Source organism: Aotus nancymaae, unplaced genomic scaffold (genome assembly GCF_030222135.1).
Source record: "Aotus nancymaae isolate 86718 unplaced genomic scaffold, 86718_ANA_hifiasm-v0.15.2.pri h1tg000036l, whole genome shotgun sequence".
Taxonomy (NCBI): Eukaryota; Metazoa; Chordata; class Mammalia; order Primates; family Aotidae; genus Aotus; species Aotus nancymaae.
The window spans coordinates 81,591,949-81,608,752 of NW_026988450.1; the positions used below are offsets into that span (position 1 = coordinate 81,591,949).

General features: G+C 51.4%; 1 protein-coding gene across 13 annotated transcripts in view; it reads right to left on the reverse strand.

The window, feature by feature from the left end:
- ST3GAL1 (ST3 beta-galactoside alpha-2,3-sialyltransferase 1) overlaps positions 1–16,804 on the reverse strand; it is a 166,671-nt gene that overhangs the window by 70,907 nt on the left and 78,960 nt on the right. For 12 of the 13 annotated variants that reach the window (XM_064384620.1, XM_064384621.1, XM_064384613.1 and 9 more), the window contains one exon: positions 2,790–3,671. In XM_064384620.1, coding sequence (XP_064240690.1) covers positions 2,790–3,095 — 306 coding nt within the window. In that variant the 5' untranslated portion in view covers positions 3,096–3,671. The remainder of the gene's footprint in view (positions 1–2,789; positions 3,672–16,804) is intronic. The other variant, XM_064384618.1, reaches the window with a different exon arrangement.

The following is a 16,804-nucleotide window of genomic DNA, read 5'->3' on the forward strand; positions in this document are numbered from 1 at the left end:
GTGGGAAACCTTCTGTGATAACTCCAGTCTCCAAGGAGAGTTGGACATGGAGACCTTTCTCCTGCACCCACTTCCTGCACAGCGCCTCTCATCCTGGCTTGAGATAGTCTGTTTTCCCTTTTCTCCCCATCACTCCTGCAACCCAGGAAAAGAAAGATTATCTTTTCCATCTCAATGTAGTAGTGCTTGGCATATAGTAGGTGCTCAATAAATAAGAAATGAACACATGTATCTTGCTCTTCTTCAATCTGTTTTGCATTTAACAATGGGAATGACCTTTTAAATGACAAGTTCAGATCATGAATCTCCCTGTAAAAATTCCACAGTGACTTCCTGTTGCACTTACAAGACATCCCAGAGTCCTCACCTGGGTCTTGCTGACTCTCAGGCCTCATGTCACTGCACCTCCCCTGATTCACAGCCCCCAGCCATGCAGAGCTCCTCCACTCCCCCAGCACATCCAGCAGAGGCCACGCTGGGGCTCCAGCACTCGCGGTCCCAGGGACCTGCAGTGCGGTCCCGCCCTTCTCATAGCCGCTGCCTTCTCTGCCTGTGGGTCTCCACTTGAGTCCTGCTGTCCCAGAGACCTCCCTGGTGACCCATTTACAGAAGCCCCCTCTAAGTTTCTATTATAAACCTCATTTGATCTTTCTTCACAGCACTTCTGTGTGAGCCTATCTTGTTTATTTATCTTCCCCTCCCAGCCGAAATAAAATTCCACGAGAATAAGGATCTTTGTCTCTCTCTCTCTCTCTCTCTCTCTCTCTCTCTCTCTCTCTCTCTCTCTCTTTGCATTTCAGTAGCGGTACTGGGTGAAATAGTGGCTCCCAAAAGATAAGTTCAAGTGCTAGTCACCGGTATCTGTGAACATGATGACATCTGGAAAAAGGGAGCCTCTGCAGGTGAAATTGTTGAAAATCTCTGCATGAAATCAACCTGGATTCAGGGTAGGCCCTAAACCTGATGACAGGTGTCCTCTTAAGACAAGAAGAGGGACAATTGAGGCACAAAGCAACACAGGGAGGAAGGCCCTGTGGAAGTGGAGGCAGAGGCTGGACTGTCACAGCCCCAAGTCCAGGAACGCTCAGCGCTGCCGGCAGCCGGCAGGAGCCAGGAGTGGGGCCTGGGGCGGCTTCCCCCTCAGAGCCTCCAGGAGAAACCAAGCCTGCCTGTAACTTGATTCCAGACTTCTGGCTTCCAGAGCTGCGCAAGGGTGCACTGCTGGTGTTTTGAGCCATGAGTGTGCAGACATTTGTTATGGCAGCCACGGGAAACTAAGGCTGTGCTTCCTACTCTGACTAAGATATAACAGATCCTCAATAAATAGTGTTGGACAATTAACTGAATCCTGCTAAATGCCTAGCAGGGCCCCAGATGTACACGGGGGCTGAGTATTTAACTCTGGGAGCGCCTCACTCTCATTACTATATCCTCACCCTCAGCCCAGACCCCCATCCTCAGCCCAGACCCCCCACTCTCAGTCCAGATCCCCCATCCTCAGCCCAGACCCCCCACTCTCAGTCCAGATCCCCCACCCTCAGCCCAGACCCCCCACTCGCAGCCCAGACCCCCACCCTCAGTCCAGACCCCCCACTCTCAGCCGAGACCCCCACTCTCAGCCCAGACCCCACCCTCAGCCCAGACCCCACTCTCAGCCCAGACCCCCACCCTGAGTCCAGACCCCTCACTCTCAGCCGAGACCCCCACTCTCAGCCCAGACCCCACCCTCAGCCCAGACCCCACCCTCAGCCCAGACCCCCCACTCTCAGTCTAGACCCCCCTTCTCAGTCCAGACCCCTCACTCTCAGCCCAGACCCCACCCTCAGCCGGATCCCCCACTCACAGTCCAGACTCCGCACTCTCAGCCCAGACTCCCCACTCTCAGTCTAGACCCCCACTTCTCAGTCCAGACCCCTCACTCTCAGCCCAGAACCCCTACTCTCAGTCCAGACCTCCAATCTCAGCCCAGATCACTCATTCTCAGCCCAGACCCCCGACTCTCAGCCCAGACCCTCCACTCTCAGCCGAGACCCCCACTCTCAGCCCAGACCCCACTCTCAGCCCAGACTCCACCCTCAGCCCGGACCCCCCACTCTCAGTCTAGACCCCCCTTCTCAGTCCAGACCCCTCATTCTCAGCACAGACCCCCCACTCTCAGCCCAGACCCCACCCTCAGCCCGGACACCCCACTCTCAGTCTAGACCCCCCTTCTCAGTCCAGACCCCTCACTCTCAGCCGAGACCCCCACTCTCAGCCCAGACCCCACCCTCAGCCCGGACCCCCCACTCTCAGTCTAGACCCCCCTTCTCAGTCCAGACCCCTCATTCTCACCACAGACCCCACCCTCAGCCCGGATCCCCCACTCTCAGTCCAGACTCCCCACTCTCAGCCCAGACTCCCCACTCTCAGTGTAGACCCCCACTTCTCAGTCCAGATCCCTCAATTTCAGCCTAAATCCCCTACTCTCAGTCTAGACCTCCAATCTCAGCCCAGATCACTCATTCTCAGCCCAGACCCCCGACTCTCAGCCCAGAACCCCCACTCTCAGTCCAGAGCCCCCACTCTCAGTCCAGACCCCCTTCTCAGCCCAGCCACCCCACTCTCAGTCCAGACAACCCTTCTCAGCCCAGACACCCCATTCTCAGTCCAGACCCCTCACTCAGCCCAGACGCCCCACTCTCAGTCTAGACCCCCTTCTCAGTCCAGACCCCTCACTCTCAGCCCAGACCCCCCACTCTCAGCCCAGACCCCCCTCTCAGTCCAGACCCTGCTCTCAGGCAGCGTCTCACCAGCCACCATCGGTAGGTGTCATCCTCCAGGAGCGCGTTCTGGGCGGTCAGCAGCGGCTGCACGGTCTGGTTGAACCTCTCGTCGAACCAGGCCGAGAGCTTGAGCTGCCCGATGCAGTGGGTGCAGGTGCAGGGCCTGAGCTTGATCAGCCTCCTCAGGTTCTCGGAGAGCTCCAGGACCATCTGCTTGGGGAACCAGGTGGTGGCCACCATGGTGTGGGAGTAGTTCAGGAAGAAGGAGGTGAGGAAGATGAAGAGCGAGAGGAAGGTGAGCACTTTCAGGGTCCTCTTCCGCAGGGTCACCATCTTCGCTGTCCTGATGGCGGCCTCCCTGTGATGGGTGGCAGGAACTCCCTCCTAAGAGAGGAGAAATACGGAAGAAAAATCCCAGAGGTGGAGGCTCGATCAGAAGGGATGGCAGAAATTCCGAGGGAGGACTCGAGGGCCGCTAAACTTGACTTCACTCCCACTGGGGGACGACACCCAGTGTGTCCCAGACACTGCTGTGTAGCAGATGAAGGCCATTAGTGGCGTGTTGGCTTTGCGTGTATATATTTACCTTCTCAGAAAATAAAGTAGCCTATTCTTCTGCAATCCTTAAAGAGCTGATAATGTCTCCTGCTAAAGCTTTACCCAGTGATTTCCTTTCCCATTCAAAGAAGCTAAGGGGTAATTAATCTCTGTAACAGTCCAGGGTCGCTCAGGAGCAGGGACCTCGAAGGAAGGATCTTGGTATAGCAGGGATGGAAGCTGTCTCTGCCGTCCTTCTCCGACTGTGGTTTCTGATGATCCTTAATTAGGGCTTTGTCTTTCCCATGCTGTCGCCAGACACATGGCGGTTACATGACCAGCTTGATGAAGGCACAGAAGGTTGTCTGTCATCTGCAGAGAAAAGGAGGAAGAAAACAGAGTGAGATTCTGTGACCCTGCTATAAAAACGTTTTTCTCCTCATCTCCACCAGGATGCATTCTGTGGTCTTCTGGTGTCATGCCAACATGGCAGGTGGCTCTGGATGGTTTATCTACCTTCATGAGCCTCAGTGAGTGCATACGATGGATATTATCACCTCTTTGCAAGATTACTATGGGGTGCAGAAGGTGTCCCCTCCACATTTCCAACAACCAGAACCTAGTACATTGACACACTCAACAAACATTTGTCAAATGAGCTCGTGATGCATGTAGGTACAATATACACGGGGGTTGTTAAATGCATGTGACTTGCCTTTCTTTCTCCTTCATTCTCTTCCAGATTTTGGATTTCAGCAACAAGCACAACAACATTGGTATGCTTAGAGAGTGGCCCAGGTTTCCTCCTACTTGGGCATTCAAGCTCTGCCAATTGGCCTCAGTTCCATAGAAGGGGATTTAGGCCAGGTTCAAGTTCTGTTTGCCCAGATGTGGAGGCTTGGGAAGGTTATTCAACCTTCCTGTCCCTCAGTTTCTCCTTCTGTAAAATGGGATACTAACACCCTACTTACAGAATGGTTATAAAGATGAGATAAAATGATGTATGCAGGGCTTCTGGTGTTTATTAGGCCATTGCTAAATTTTAATTTTCCTTCTTCAACATATGAATGAATCAATATTCTTTGGTGGTCCGCTGAGAGCTGACAGGATGATATATTCACGCATACCTAGCTCCTCAGATAATCCTCAGAATATACTGCCAGCTAGATACTAGTTTCTGTTTTTGTCTTGGAAGAAATCGAGACTCAAAGCGGTTAGATGGCTTGCCTAAGGAAAGGAAGAAGCAGGATCTCAGTCCAAATCCACAGTCCTCTGATTCCTTGCATCTGGAGGGGTTGGGGGACCAGGAACAGGGGGCTGGGGGGCTCTTCCCTGGAACTGACACCTGTCTTGTTAATTGGTCTTCAGATTACTATGGCTGGAGGGATACAGAGCAAGGGGTGAGTATTCTTTTGAAGAAAGCAAACGCGTACTTCTCAAATGCCCATCGGAGACCTCCCCCACCCCTGGATCTCACTGACACCTTGGGATTTCTGTATGGTACAACTGCAGTTATGCCTCTGCACTGGAGCACGGCCTCTCTGGTCTTTGCTTGGAATGCTGGAACGCTTCCCCCACCTCTATTTGTCTGATCAATTCTTCCCCATCTTCAAGGTATAGATAGTCAACAGCAGGGTATTTTTTTTTTCCAGGAAAATTAAAATTGAAGGGAGATTGATCACCTTTAGGTAAAAAGGGGGCAGCTCAAAAACCATGTTAAATCCACAGTGTCTATCTGGAACCATCCAGGGCTCAAGATGTGTTGGGTGCAACCTACCACTTCCTGAACTAGAAGCCCAACGTATGGAGGATAAGTCTGAGCTCAAAAACCAGATTAAATCCACAGTGACTTTCTGGAGACACCTAGCCCAAGATGCGTGGGGTGCAGCCCCCTACGGCTTCCCGAACTAGAAGCCCAATGTATGGAGGAGGAGGTCTGAGCTCTGCAGCTCAGTTGGCAACGTCATTTTTATCTGGCCTCTGCTCCATTTTTCACTTTTCACGACATCCCAGATTTTGTTTATAACCTAGTGGTGTCCACAGGTGTCCTGTCCAATTCTCTCCCCGCCTGCCCCCATCAAGAAGCAGCTCTGTAATTTGAGTAAGAATAACTCTGCATCATCTCAGGTAGGCTCTCAGTTCAGGTGACTGGCGTAAGAATAACTCTGCATCATCTCAGGTAGGCTCTCAGTTCAGGTGACTGGCGTAAGAGTAACTCTGCATCATCTCAGGTAGGCTCTCAGTTCAGGTGACTGGCGGAGGGTTCCCACCTCTTACTTTCCCTGGTAATTGATCCAGGGTTGGGCATATGCCTTAAATCATCCAGTCAAACTTTGGTAGGGAAGGAAGAAACTTTCTCTTGCTCTGGCTGGCTTGTTGTTCACGTGTGGAATATCCTGCTGGCTATGTTGCTAGCTTGTGTAGAAGAGACTAGAGCTGAACAGCCCAAACAAATGCTTCACCAGCCCTGATCCAGTTCGACCTGCAGCCCCTCTCCGCTCCACATTTTGACTTTTCAGTTACATAAGAGAATAAATCCCCTGTATGGGGTAAAGCAGATAATTTGTACCTTGAAGCAACATGAGTGACCCACAGGTCGTAGTTGTCCTACCTCTGTGCCCCAGCTCAGGCTGTCCCTACTGTCCAGAAAACCACTCCACCCTACTTGGCCGATGGCTCTTACTCATTCTCTAGGGCTCAGCTGGTGCTGCTCCTGGAGGAAGCCTTGCCCACTCCTGGGGCGAGTTAGGGGCCTCTCCTGGCTCCCCGATGTCCTGGCTGTGCTCTGTCTGCACTCTTCACTCATCTTTCTCCTCCTTGGACTGGGAGCAAGGTGAGGATGGAAACTCAGCCTCACTGTGGTGGTAGCCCTGTCACCCGTGCACACACTCAATGCTCAGTGGAGGCTTGGGGCATGAAGGAACCCAGAAATGAATGAAGGGAAACACAATGGCCGGCAGTTCACAGGGAGATCTGAGCAAGCACAGATTCCAAGTCAGAAGATTTTGATTCTCAGCAGCCTGTCCCACTCTGCTCACTGTGTGACCATGAACAAGTCACCTAGCCCTTCAGAACCATCCCTTCAATGGGAAACTGGGATTGATAACACAGATTCTGCTCTTTCCTTGGGGTCATCAGCCCAACAAGGTGCGTCTATTCATCTCATTCACTGACTGCATATTTCCTGGTCCTTGCGATCTCCAGGCCCTGGACAAGGTGGCTGGGGTACCTTGTAAAAGGATCTAAGGTAGAGGCCTCCCAGGCATCAATAGCGCCCCAGACCCTTTTGAAGAAAGGAGGCCAGTATGGAAGGATCAGACACAGGGTGGAGGAGAGGAGTGGGTGGGGGCGAGAGGGAATCTGCGCATGCAGCTGGGGTGAGAGTGTGTTGGGCCGGAGAAGTCACAGCCAAGACTAAGTTTTCTCTGGGTGACATGGAAACCTGGTGGTGGGGCTGAGCAGAGGAGGGCCATAGTCTTACTACATTTGCCTTTATAATGAGCAGGGCCTTGGAAACCCATGCCCTTAGTGCCTCGGAAACCCATGCCCTTAGTGCCTCTGTACCCCTAATGCCAGGGCAGAGATGAGTTCCCTGAAATAGATGACTGTTTTGTTTTGTTTCATTTTTGAGATAGAGTTTCACTCTTGTCGCCTAGACTAGAGTGCAGTGGCATGATCTTGGCTCACTGCAACCTCCATCTCCGGGGTTCAAGTGATTCTTCTGCCTCAGCCTCCTGAGTAGCTGGGATTACAAGCATCCACCTCCATGCCTGCTAATTTTCGTATTTTTAGTAGAGACGGGGTTTTGCCATGTTGGTCAGACTTGTCTCAAACTCCTGACCTAGGTGATCCCGAGGCCCACCTCAGCCTCACAAAGTGCTGGAATTACAGGCGTGAGCCACCGCACTAGGCCTGAAATAGATGACTATTGAATCGTGTTGACCAAACAAGGCTCTGGTTGAGAAGTCAGTTTCCCTATAATGTCCTGCCTCTGCGTGAGAGATATTAACACTGTAGGCTGATGCCAGGGGTTGGGCGAGAGGTGAGTCAGAGAGCAAGGTTGTGATGCACAGGCTGTGGGACTGTTGACAGCCTCCTCCCCTCTGGGGCATCCTGCAGCCATACCTCCAAGGCCAGGGCACTCCCGACAACCAGCAGAAGCTTCTGAGCTGGTATCATTTAGTGCTTTCCAAAGCCCTGGATAAAACAGCAGTGGAAAAGCAAAATCACCACTCCACCCTTTTCCTGGCTCCAGGGAAGAAACGAGCACTGCATGTCTTCTCTGTGCTCTAGCAAGTGTGGGGCAGCCTGCAGGCATGGGGGAATGTCGGCCCTGGCTCCCAGAAATGAAACCTGAGCCAACACGCCACAAACCAAAGATGTCTGCATGCCAAGTGTGCGGTGGCGGAGGCCTGGCCTCCCAGAACAAGGAGAAAGAAGAGAGGGAGCAGGGAAGGATGGGGAAGGAGGGAGGCTGGCTCCCTGTCCTGTGCTGAATGGCAGTCATTTCCCAGCCACATACTCAATACGAGGAGGCATGAAGCACCTGCACACGACAGAGCTTAGCAGTGTCACCAGCAAAAACTGACAAATGTCAGCACCCTTTTGAGGACCAGAAAATAAGAATTTCCCTAAGGAGTGTTCCTAATGAAGATAAACTTCCCTGGCAATGGGGAATTGAGGAGCAATGACCAGAGACTGAGGGAACTGTGTGAAATTCCTGGAAAACCAAATGAGTGAACCACACAGGGTTTTGAGCCTGTAGTAAATACCTGCTGAATGGAATGGTAGTAAATATGCATCACAGGCTGGGATGCCCTCCCAGCCCTTCACACAGCCCCTGGAACTATGATCACCAGAGAAATGCCTGAGTGAACCTTGCAGGCTGTTGGCAAAGTTGATTCTTTCAAAACATAGCAGCCACGACTTTCCCCCATGTGATCCCCAAGTCCCCAGGCGAGGTGGGTAACCCTTAGGCTTGTCTCCCTGAAATAAAAAACTAAAATCCAGAGAAGGCAAGTGACTTATCCATTGTCACATAGATGGTGGCAAAGCCAGACACCTGCCTTCTCCCATGGCTTTCTACGTAGCCATGGCTCATCATTCAATTTCATCAATACCTGCTCTTATCTTCCCTATTTCCTTTCTCATAACTTCTCTGGACTTGGTTTACTGTCATTTTTCCAGCTTCTTATGTAGGATATTACCTCATTCACCCTCCCTTCTTGCTGCGCCTTCTCTATTTGAATTATGCATTAAGTTCTTCATTTCAGTGGTGTCTTTTAGTTCTAGAATTTCCACCCAATTTTTTCACAGGTTCTACTTTGCTGGTGAATTTCTCCATTTTGTCATCTATCTCTGTGCAATTACTCAGCACAGCCACCTTAAAGCCTGCATTGGATATCCTGTGATACTTGGATAATGTGGGTCTACTTTTATTGTCTGTTTTCTCGGTTGCTCTCTTTCTTTGGTTATTTGGTTCTGTCCTTGGCAGGCCTGGTTGCTGTTCATACTGTGTATGACAAAAATGCAGAGGCTCTGGATGAGGCTGTCCTCCTTCAGAGAGGGCTGGCTGTCTCCTGAAGAGCAGGTACAGAAAAGGCACATTACTTTGTTCCAACTGGAGCTGTGTTTCACTTTTCATGAAGACTGGTCTATTTCTGGTTTGCTCTTGCCCTGGGCACAGCCATTCTCAACAGGTAAAGTGAGATGTCTATCAGGGTGGATCTTCCTTACAGATTCCTCTGTCTCCCCTGTACTATGCGAGCACCATAAGCTTAGTTTAGCCTTTCTTTTCTTTTCTCTCTCTTTCTTTCTTTTTTTTTTTTCTTTTTTTTTTTTGAGGAAGAGTCTCACTCTGCTGCCCAGGCTGGAATGCAGTGGCATGATCTTGGCTCACAGCAACCTCCACCTGCCAGGTTCAAGCAATTTTCCTGCCTCAGCCTCCTGAGTAGCTGGGACTACAGTCATGCACCACCATACGTGGCTAATTTTGTATTTTTAGTTGATATGGGATTTCTCTATGTTGGTCAGACTGGTCTCAAACTCCCAACCTCAGGTGATCCTCGCCTTGGCCTCCCGAAGTGCTGGGATCACAGGCATGAGCCACCATGCCCAGTCTTTTTAACTTTTCATCTGGTGTTTTGTGTTTGGTTTCATAGACTCTGGATCCATGAAACTTAAGTGCTGGCAAATGCCTTGAAAGGAAAATTTTAAAAGGCACGAGCACACGTTCTTTTCTTTGTGGTTCCTTTTGCTCTAGGTTCTTGATTCCTCGCGTTTTGGTTGACTTAGTGGTCCTGAACTCACTCACTCCCTCTACCTACCTACCTGTCTCTGTTTTGCTTCCCCGCCTTGCGTCTGAGACTGCCAGACACTCTGAACTGCTGCCCTCTTCTTGTCCTCTGAACCCTCTGCACAAATCAGCACTTACCTCGTGCAGAAAAGGAGCAGGGAATATTGGGTTTGCCTCAACTTGTTTCCCTTCTCTCGGGGGTCTTCGTGCCTAAAGTGCTGGCTGCCTTAGCTGTTCTCTAATGCCTTCAAAGAGCTGGACTTCAAGTTCTTCCAGCTTTTACAGTTCTCAGGGGGAGAAAAGATCTGGTACAAGCTTCTGCCATTGCCCGAAGTAGAAGTCACAGCCTTCTTTCTTTGCCTTTCCATGTTCCTGTTGTTGGAGTGGTTGCCTGCATGTGTCAGGGGCTTGGCAAATTTGGAGAAGAGGGTGGAGCCCAGAAAGGCCCCAGAGGTGCCGAGGCAAACGTCCTCACACCAGCCAAGTGTGCAGATGGTGGGAGGAAGGAGCAGGTTTACAGGCTGGAAAGTTGCAGCTGCAGCCATGGCAGCCACCCCCTCCCTGCCCCGGCCAAGGGCCCCACTGCATCTGCTTTCACTTTATGTCAGAATATCCTGCTCCCAGGCCAGCTCTGCACGGACGGTGGATGACTTCTGGCGCAACACATCCGGGGACTTCCCATGAAACAGATCCTCCCATGCCTTGGCCTTTGGGATCCTGGCCGGCTGCCTTCAAGTATGGGCACAGGGTAGGACCAAGTAAGACCCAATCAGTAAATCTTGGATACTTCATGGCCCTCAAACCTTCTAGTAAGAAGAATGACTCCTTCCTAAACTGCTTTCCAGCCCTGGCCTGGTCACTGGATGCTTGGAACCCATTTATTCTGGTTTTGGGAAGAATTTGCCAGTGGATCATGGCCAACAGTTGTCTGAACAATAACAACAACAAAGGCACAGACAGACCTGAATTCAAATCCTGACTCTTCCCATTCCTGGCTGTGTATTCATGGGCAAGGCAGTTGCCCTCTCTGATCCTTGGTTCCTGAATCTACAAAATAGAATTAAAAATGCTCACACAGGCTGGGCGCAGTGGCTCATGCCTGTAATCCCAGCACTTCGGGAGGCCAATCACTTGAGGTGGGTGGATCATTTGAGATCAGGAGTTCGAGACCAGCCTGGCCAACACGGTGAAACTTTGTCTCTACTAACAATACAAAAATTAGCCAGGTGTGGTGGTGTGCACCTGTAATCCCAGCTACTTGGGAGGCTGAGGCAGGGGAATCACTTGAACCTGGGAGGTGGAGGTTGTGGTGAGTCAAGATCACATCACTGCACTCCAGCCTGAGTGACAAGCGAAACTCCATCTCAAAAAAACAAATAAAGAAAAATGCTCGCACGAAGGGTTGCTGTAGGACAAAAAAAGTGACCAGCTCAGTTCCTGCCACAGAGTAGATGCACCACAAAGGTCAATTCTATCTTTCCCCATTAAGCTTCAAGCTCCTCATTTGCAAAAAAAAAAAAAAAAAAAAAAAAAAGGAAAGAAAGAAGTCCCGCAGAACCCTCCACCTGTCCTACTGGCAGGGTTATTTAAAAGACCACATGTCTACTCCCGTGGCCAAGCCCTCCCAAGACCTTAGGAGGTCCTAATACACTGGGGAAAAGGTCAGGATTCCCTGTCCTACTGGCAGGGTTATTTAAAAGACCACATGTCTACTCCCGTGGCCAAGCCCTCCCAAGACCTTAGGAGGTCCTAATACACTGGGGAAAAGGTCAGGATTCCCAGGGGCTCCTAGACCCAGAAGACTCAGCAATAACCATGCCTTGGGTCAGGAGGCAGCTGGGCCCAGAGGCTGATATACAGGGTCAGGCCCACCTGTTTGCAACCAGCTTTGACCTTCCCCAGGAGAAGGTTCCTCAAAGTTGCTCTGATAGCTCCGATTTTCCACTCTCCAATCAGTCTTTTGTCCCACCTGCTTAGAAACACAGGTGCATTGTCTTCTAAAGTATCTGAGATGTACACATCCACAGGAAAGCCTGGCCACCCTCACAGCCTCTGAGTGCCAGTCTTGAATTGGGGGTCATCTCATTTTTTGCATTGTTTTTCACAGTGTGCCAAAACAGTCACAGCTGCCATCCATTTGACCCTTTCAGCAGCCCCATTCACTGAGTGGTGAACAGAACATGGGTATTGGGGGTCATACCAATTCAGGTTGGAATCCTGAATATCCTACCTCCTAGCTGAGAGGTCTTGGGTGAGGGGATCTACCCCATCAGGCTCAGGGCCTGCACCAGCAAGATGGGGAAAATCACATCTCTTCAAAGGGATACATGAGGATGAAGTGCATAAATGCTTCACATTTAACAGATGCTCAATACACAGGAGTTACCTTTGCTGTCAACTTACAGACAAGGAGACTGAGGCTGAGAGAGGGCAGGCACCTGGATTGAGTTAAAACAACCATGAGATGGCAGAGCCAACTTGCACCAGGTCTTCTGTATCTTTGGGATCAATGTCTAAACGTTTCTTTCCTCCTTCCTTCCTTCCCCCCTTTTCTACATACTCTGTGCTAGGCATGGGTCCCCAGGAAGAAGATGCTGTCCCTGGAAGCTGAGAGTGTGGAACTTCCATATGGAACCCTCCCAGCACCGTCCCTTGTGCCCCTGTGTTATTACAAGGGGGTGTGTCTGAGATCCACTTTAATCCCCTATTCGGAGAATCAGCCTAATAAGAAACCTGGGCCAAGTGAGTCAGAGCTGGAGGCGCCTGCTTGGAAGCCTTGCCGGGCTTTAGGAAGCCTGCCCCTGCTCCAGGATTCCTGCCACCTGTCCATCTCCCTGCAGCTAAGGGTACTCCTGGCCTTATACTGCTCACACTGGGTGATGAGGCCTTCTCTTTGCTGATGTCCTTAACCCTCCCTGCTCCCTCGATATCACATACTGGGAATTATGATGGGAGACTGTTCAGAAACATTTAAGGAGAACTCAACAAACTTGCACCTATGATCAATGAATGAGGCTAGAAGCTAGAGTGCTATCTGCAATCCACGTCTCAAAAACCCTGTTCAGAGTTGCATCCACCCTGCCTGCCTTCCAGGGCTCAGGGCATCCCGTTTCTTGCTGCTGGCAGGGTTCCTATTCTGGTCACTGTCTATAGGAGTGAGGGTTTGATCCCACACTGCTGTGTGCTTCCCCTGTACTGCAGGGGCTGGAAGCCTAGGAACTACATTTCCCAGCATCCCTGTCCATAGTGCTCTGGAAATGGTAGAGATCTGACCAGTGATAGTTGGGATGGCAGGTGGGCGAGGCAGGAGCCTTCCTCCCTCCCCCAGTGGCAGAAGCTGCGGTGTGGCTGCCCCAGAACCTGGACTCCAGAACCAGCCTCCTTCCACCTCCAGGCTGAGGGCCACTGCAGATTCTGCCCTGACTTTCTGAAGCTCCATGGCCTGTGGGCCTCAACCTGAAGCATTGCAGCCAAAACCCCAGAGGGCATTACCTCCAGGGTATTACCTCCTGGATATCACCATTCTCACTGCCCTTCCAGGAACTTCATAAACACTTGGATCCCTGCATCAAATCCTTCTGCTTCAAGCTGCTGCTTCACTTCATTCCACAGATGTGCAAGCTGAACTCAGAAATGGGAAGTGACTTTTCCCAGGATACACAGCAAACGTCCACCAGAGCTAAAGAAAACCAGATGCCCAAAACCAAAGGCACACTTGGCTCCTTAGACAGAAGCTGCTCTGTTCTACAGGGTGGCTGCCCTGGAGTGGGTGTTCCTCCCATTCCCAGGGAAGGATCTTAGGAGGTGTCATGGGCTGCAACTGAAAAGAGAGAGGGTGGAGCTTTGGGGAGGAGAGGAGGTCAGGAATTGGTTCAGTTGCTGCCACAAGGGGTGGGGGGCTATTTGCTGTGAGCCCTGGGAAGTTATATGAGCTGCTGAGCTCCAAGTTTATCAACTATAAAGCGGGGGCTAAAAACCATCCTTCCTTGAGGTGACTGCATAAAGCAGTGATGTGTCAACACTGAGGACACCTACCATCACCTGTCTCTTTGCTGCACCCTGTTCTAAGCACAACACCGGGACACACTGGCTGGGCCCACAACAAGCTCCCGATGAGGGTACTGGGTATTACCTCCATCTTTCAGAGCTGGGACACAGGCCCGCAGTGGTCAAGCCAGCTACCCAAGGCCCTCAGCCAGAAGGTGTGAAGTCGGGATTCTGGCCAATGCAGAATCCCAACTTCACACATCTACTGGTGTGAAGTGGATGGCGCCAGGCTGAGGTCTGTCCCTGTCCTGGGCCTCCTCGGCACTTGGGCTGTGGAAGAGGGGCTAGCCCATCCCCACTCCACGGTGGCAGTGTGAGCGCTGGGCGGGGTTTGCGAGTGGCGCAGCTCAGGGCCTGGCAGGGGCAAGCCTGAGCCCTCCTTTCCCATGTTTTGTTTTCTCCCTGGTCGGCTCCTTCCAGCTCAGCCCCACCCGCTTTGAGTCACCCTGAAGCTGGCAGCTGTGCTCTCATGGCCGAGCCAGACCTGGACCCACTCGACGCCGCTCTCCTCCCCCAGGTCAGGAAGGATCAGCCGTGAGGGCAGCCAGCCCCATTTCCCACAAGAAAACATCGTCCAAGAGAAACAGGGCCACAGTGAGGTGAGACCTGACAGGAGGCCCTGGCCCCTGCAAGGTAAACAGGTGATGACAAGCTCCCTGTTCGTGGCAGGACTGGGGGGACGTTTCTCTCCTTCTATCAGTTAAAAGCTTCTATCAATTAAAAACTGCTGAATGAAGCCAGCCAACAACTGTGCTGTGCTGAGGCTCCCTGTGCCTCCCAGGAGAGAAGGGAACACCCTCTGCCCCCCACCCAGGACAGCAGCCACGGAGCACAGGGCGACTTGGGCCACCTCAGGAACCTGGGCCAGTCAGCTCATCATTTGTAAATGGGACAATGATGCCAGCCCTGCTCACCTAGACTCGGCTAAGCGAACAAATCAGTGGACAGTTGGTTCGTCCTGGAAGTCACTTACTTTTTTTCCCGAGCCTGTTGCCCAGGCTGGAGTGCAGTGGTATAATCTTGGCTCACCACAACCTCTGCCTCCCGGGTTCAAGCAATTCTCCTGCCTCAGGCTCCCAAGTAGCTGGGACTACAGGCGCGCGCCACCATGTCTGGCTAATTTTTGTATTTTTAGTAGAGACAGGCTTTCACTCTGTTGGCCAGGCTGGTCTTGAACTCCTGATCTCGTGATCTCCCCACCTCGGCCTCCCAAAGTGCTGGGATTACAGGCATGAGCCACTGTGCCATACAATCATGTTACTAATAATCTTGAATATTTAACACACATTGGAATCAATGCTATTGGTTTATAGACATATATGAAGTACTTAGAACAATTCCTCACCCTCACAAAAGAATATTCAACATTAATATTAATATTAGGAAAATGCCACCTACCGGGGATCATCATTCCTCTGAGAAATTCGTAACTACATGTGTGTGCGTGTGGATAGTAGAAAGCGGGGTTGAAAATGAAGATGAAATGGCATGTGTGAGTTTCACACCTACTCCATGCAGACACTTTACATACAGCATCGCACTTTGTCTTAGCAGCATCTCTGACCTGGACACTGCCATGCTGTTTGTGGATTCTCTCTCTTGCTTTCATTCTTTCATTTGACAGTTACTCACTGGGCACCTGCCATCTAGCACTCACTGTCCAGTGCTGGACAAAACAATGGTTAAACAACATAGAATGGTGGGGTGCAGTGGCTCATGCCTGTAATTGCAGCACTTTGGGAGGCCAAGGTGGGTGGATCACTTGAAGTCAGGAGTTCGAGACCAGCCTGGCCAACATAGTGAAACCTCGTCTCTAAAAATACAAACAAATTAGCTGGGCATAGTGGCAGGTGCCCATAATGTAGTCCCAGCTACTCAGGAGGCTGAGGCAGGAGGATTGCTTGAACCAGGGAGTCAGAGGTTGCACCATGCAGTCTAGCCTGGGTAACAGAGCAAGACACCCTCTCAAAAAAAAAAAAAAAAGAAGAGAGAGAAAGAGAAAGCAGAATAATCTTCATCTTTGCTCACTGCAAACTTGACATCACAGGGTGGGACAGAGACTGAGATTATTAAGGAATCACACAAAAGACCAGCTGTGATGGTTAGATTTAATGTGTCAGCAGGCATGTGGCTCATACCTGTAATCCCAGCTATGTGGAGGCTGAGGCAGGCGGATCACTTGAGCCCAGGAATTCAAGGCTGCAATGAGCCATGATCATACTCCAGCCTGGGGTAGTGAGACTTATCTCTAAGTAAATACATAAATGTAATGAGCCAGCTTGGCTAGGCCATGGTGTCCAGCACTTTGGTCAGACACTCATCTAGGTGTTTCGGGGAAGGTAACGTGCACAGGTGGTGAAGTGCTACCATCAGGTAACGTTAAGTAAAGGAGATGACTGCAGGTGGACCTCATCCAATCAGTTGAAGGCCTTAAAAGCAAAAACTGAGGTTCCCTGGAAAAGAAGAAATTCTGCCTCAAGCTTGAAACAGAGAAACCAAGTCCTGCCTGAGTTTCCAGCCTTCTGAATTGCCCACCAGATTTTGAACTTGGCAGCCCCCACAGCTGCCTGAGCTGGTTCTGAAAGTTGAATCTCTTAATATGCATACACAAATACGGGATAGGCTCTGCTCCTCTGGAGAGCCCTGCTTGGCAAGACAGCCTCCTTGCCTGGGAGGGGCTGGCGGGTGTCTGGGGGAAGTGGTAGTGGCCCAGGGTCCACAGGGTGGACGGGTGAGGGGTGAGGGGGTGTGAGAGCCTCCCCAGCAGGGGAAGCTACAGGTGCGAAGGCCCATGTGGAGTAAAAGACTGTAGTGGTGCTGCCCGGCAGGGATGGGCCAGGCAAGGTCTGGTGGCCCAATAAGGTCTGGACAACCTCCTGGGAGCCACAGGAAGCCCTGGAGGAAGGCCAGAAGGAGAGAGGGGACTCGGGACAGGCAGTGACTGCCTTGGTGCCCTCCCTGTGGGACAGCCAAGGGCTGGAGGCCTCTTGCTCCTGTCAGATGGCCCCATCCACATATTAGCTGTGTCGTGGGGTCTCAGTAAGTCTCTGTCCTCTTGTCCCTTCAGCCCTAGGGTTGGAAACACCCCCATCATTTCCAGCCCCAGGGACTGCACCACACTTGGGGTTTCCCACACTATACCACCACCTTGTAAATCACCTTT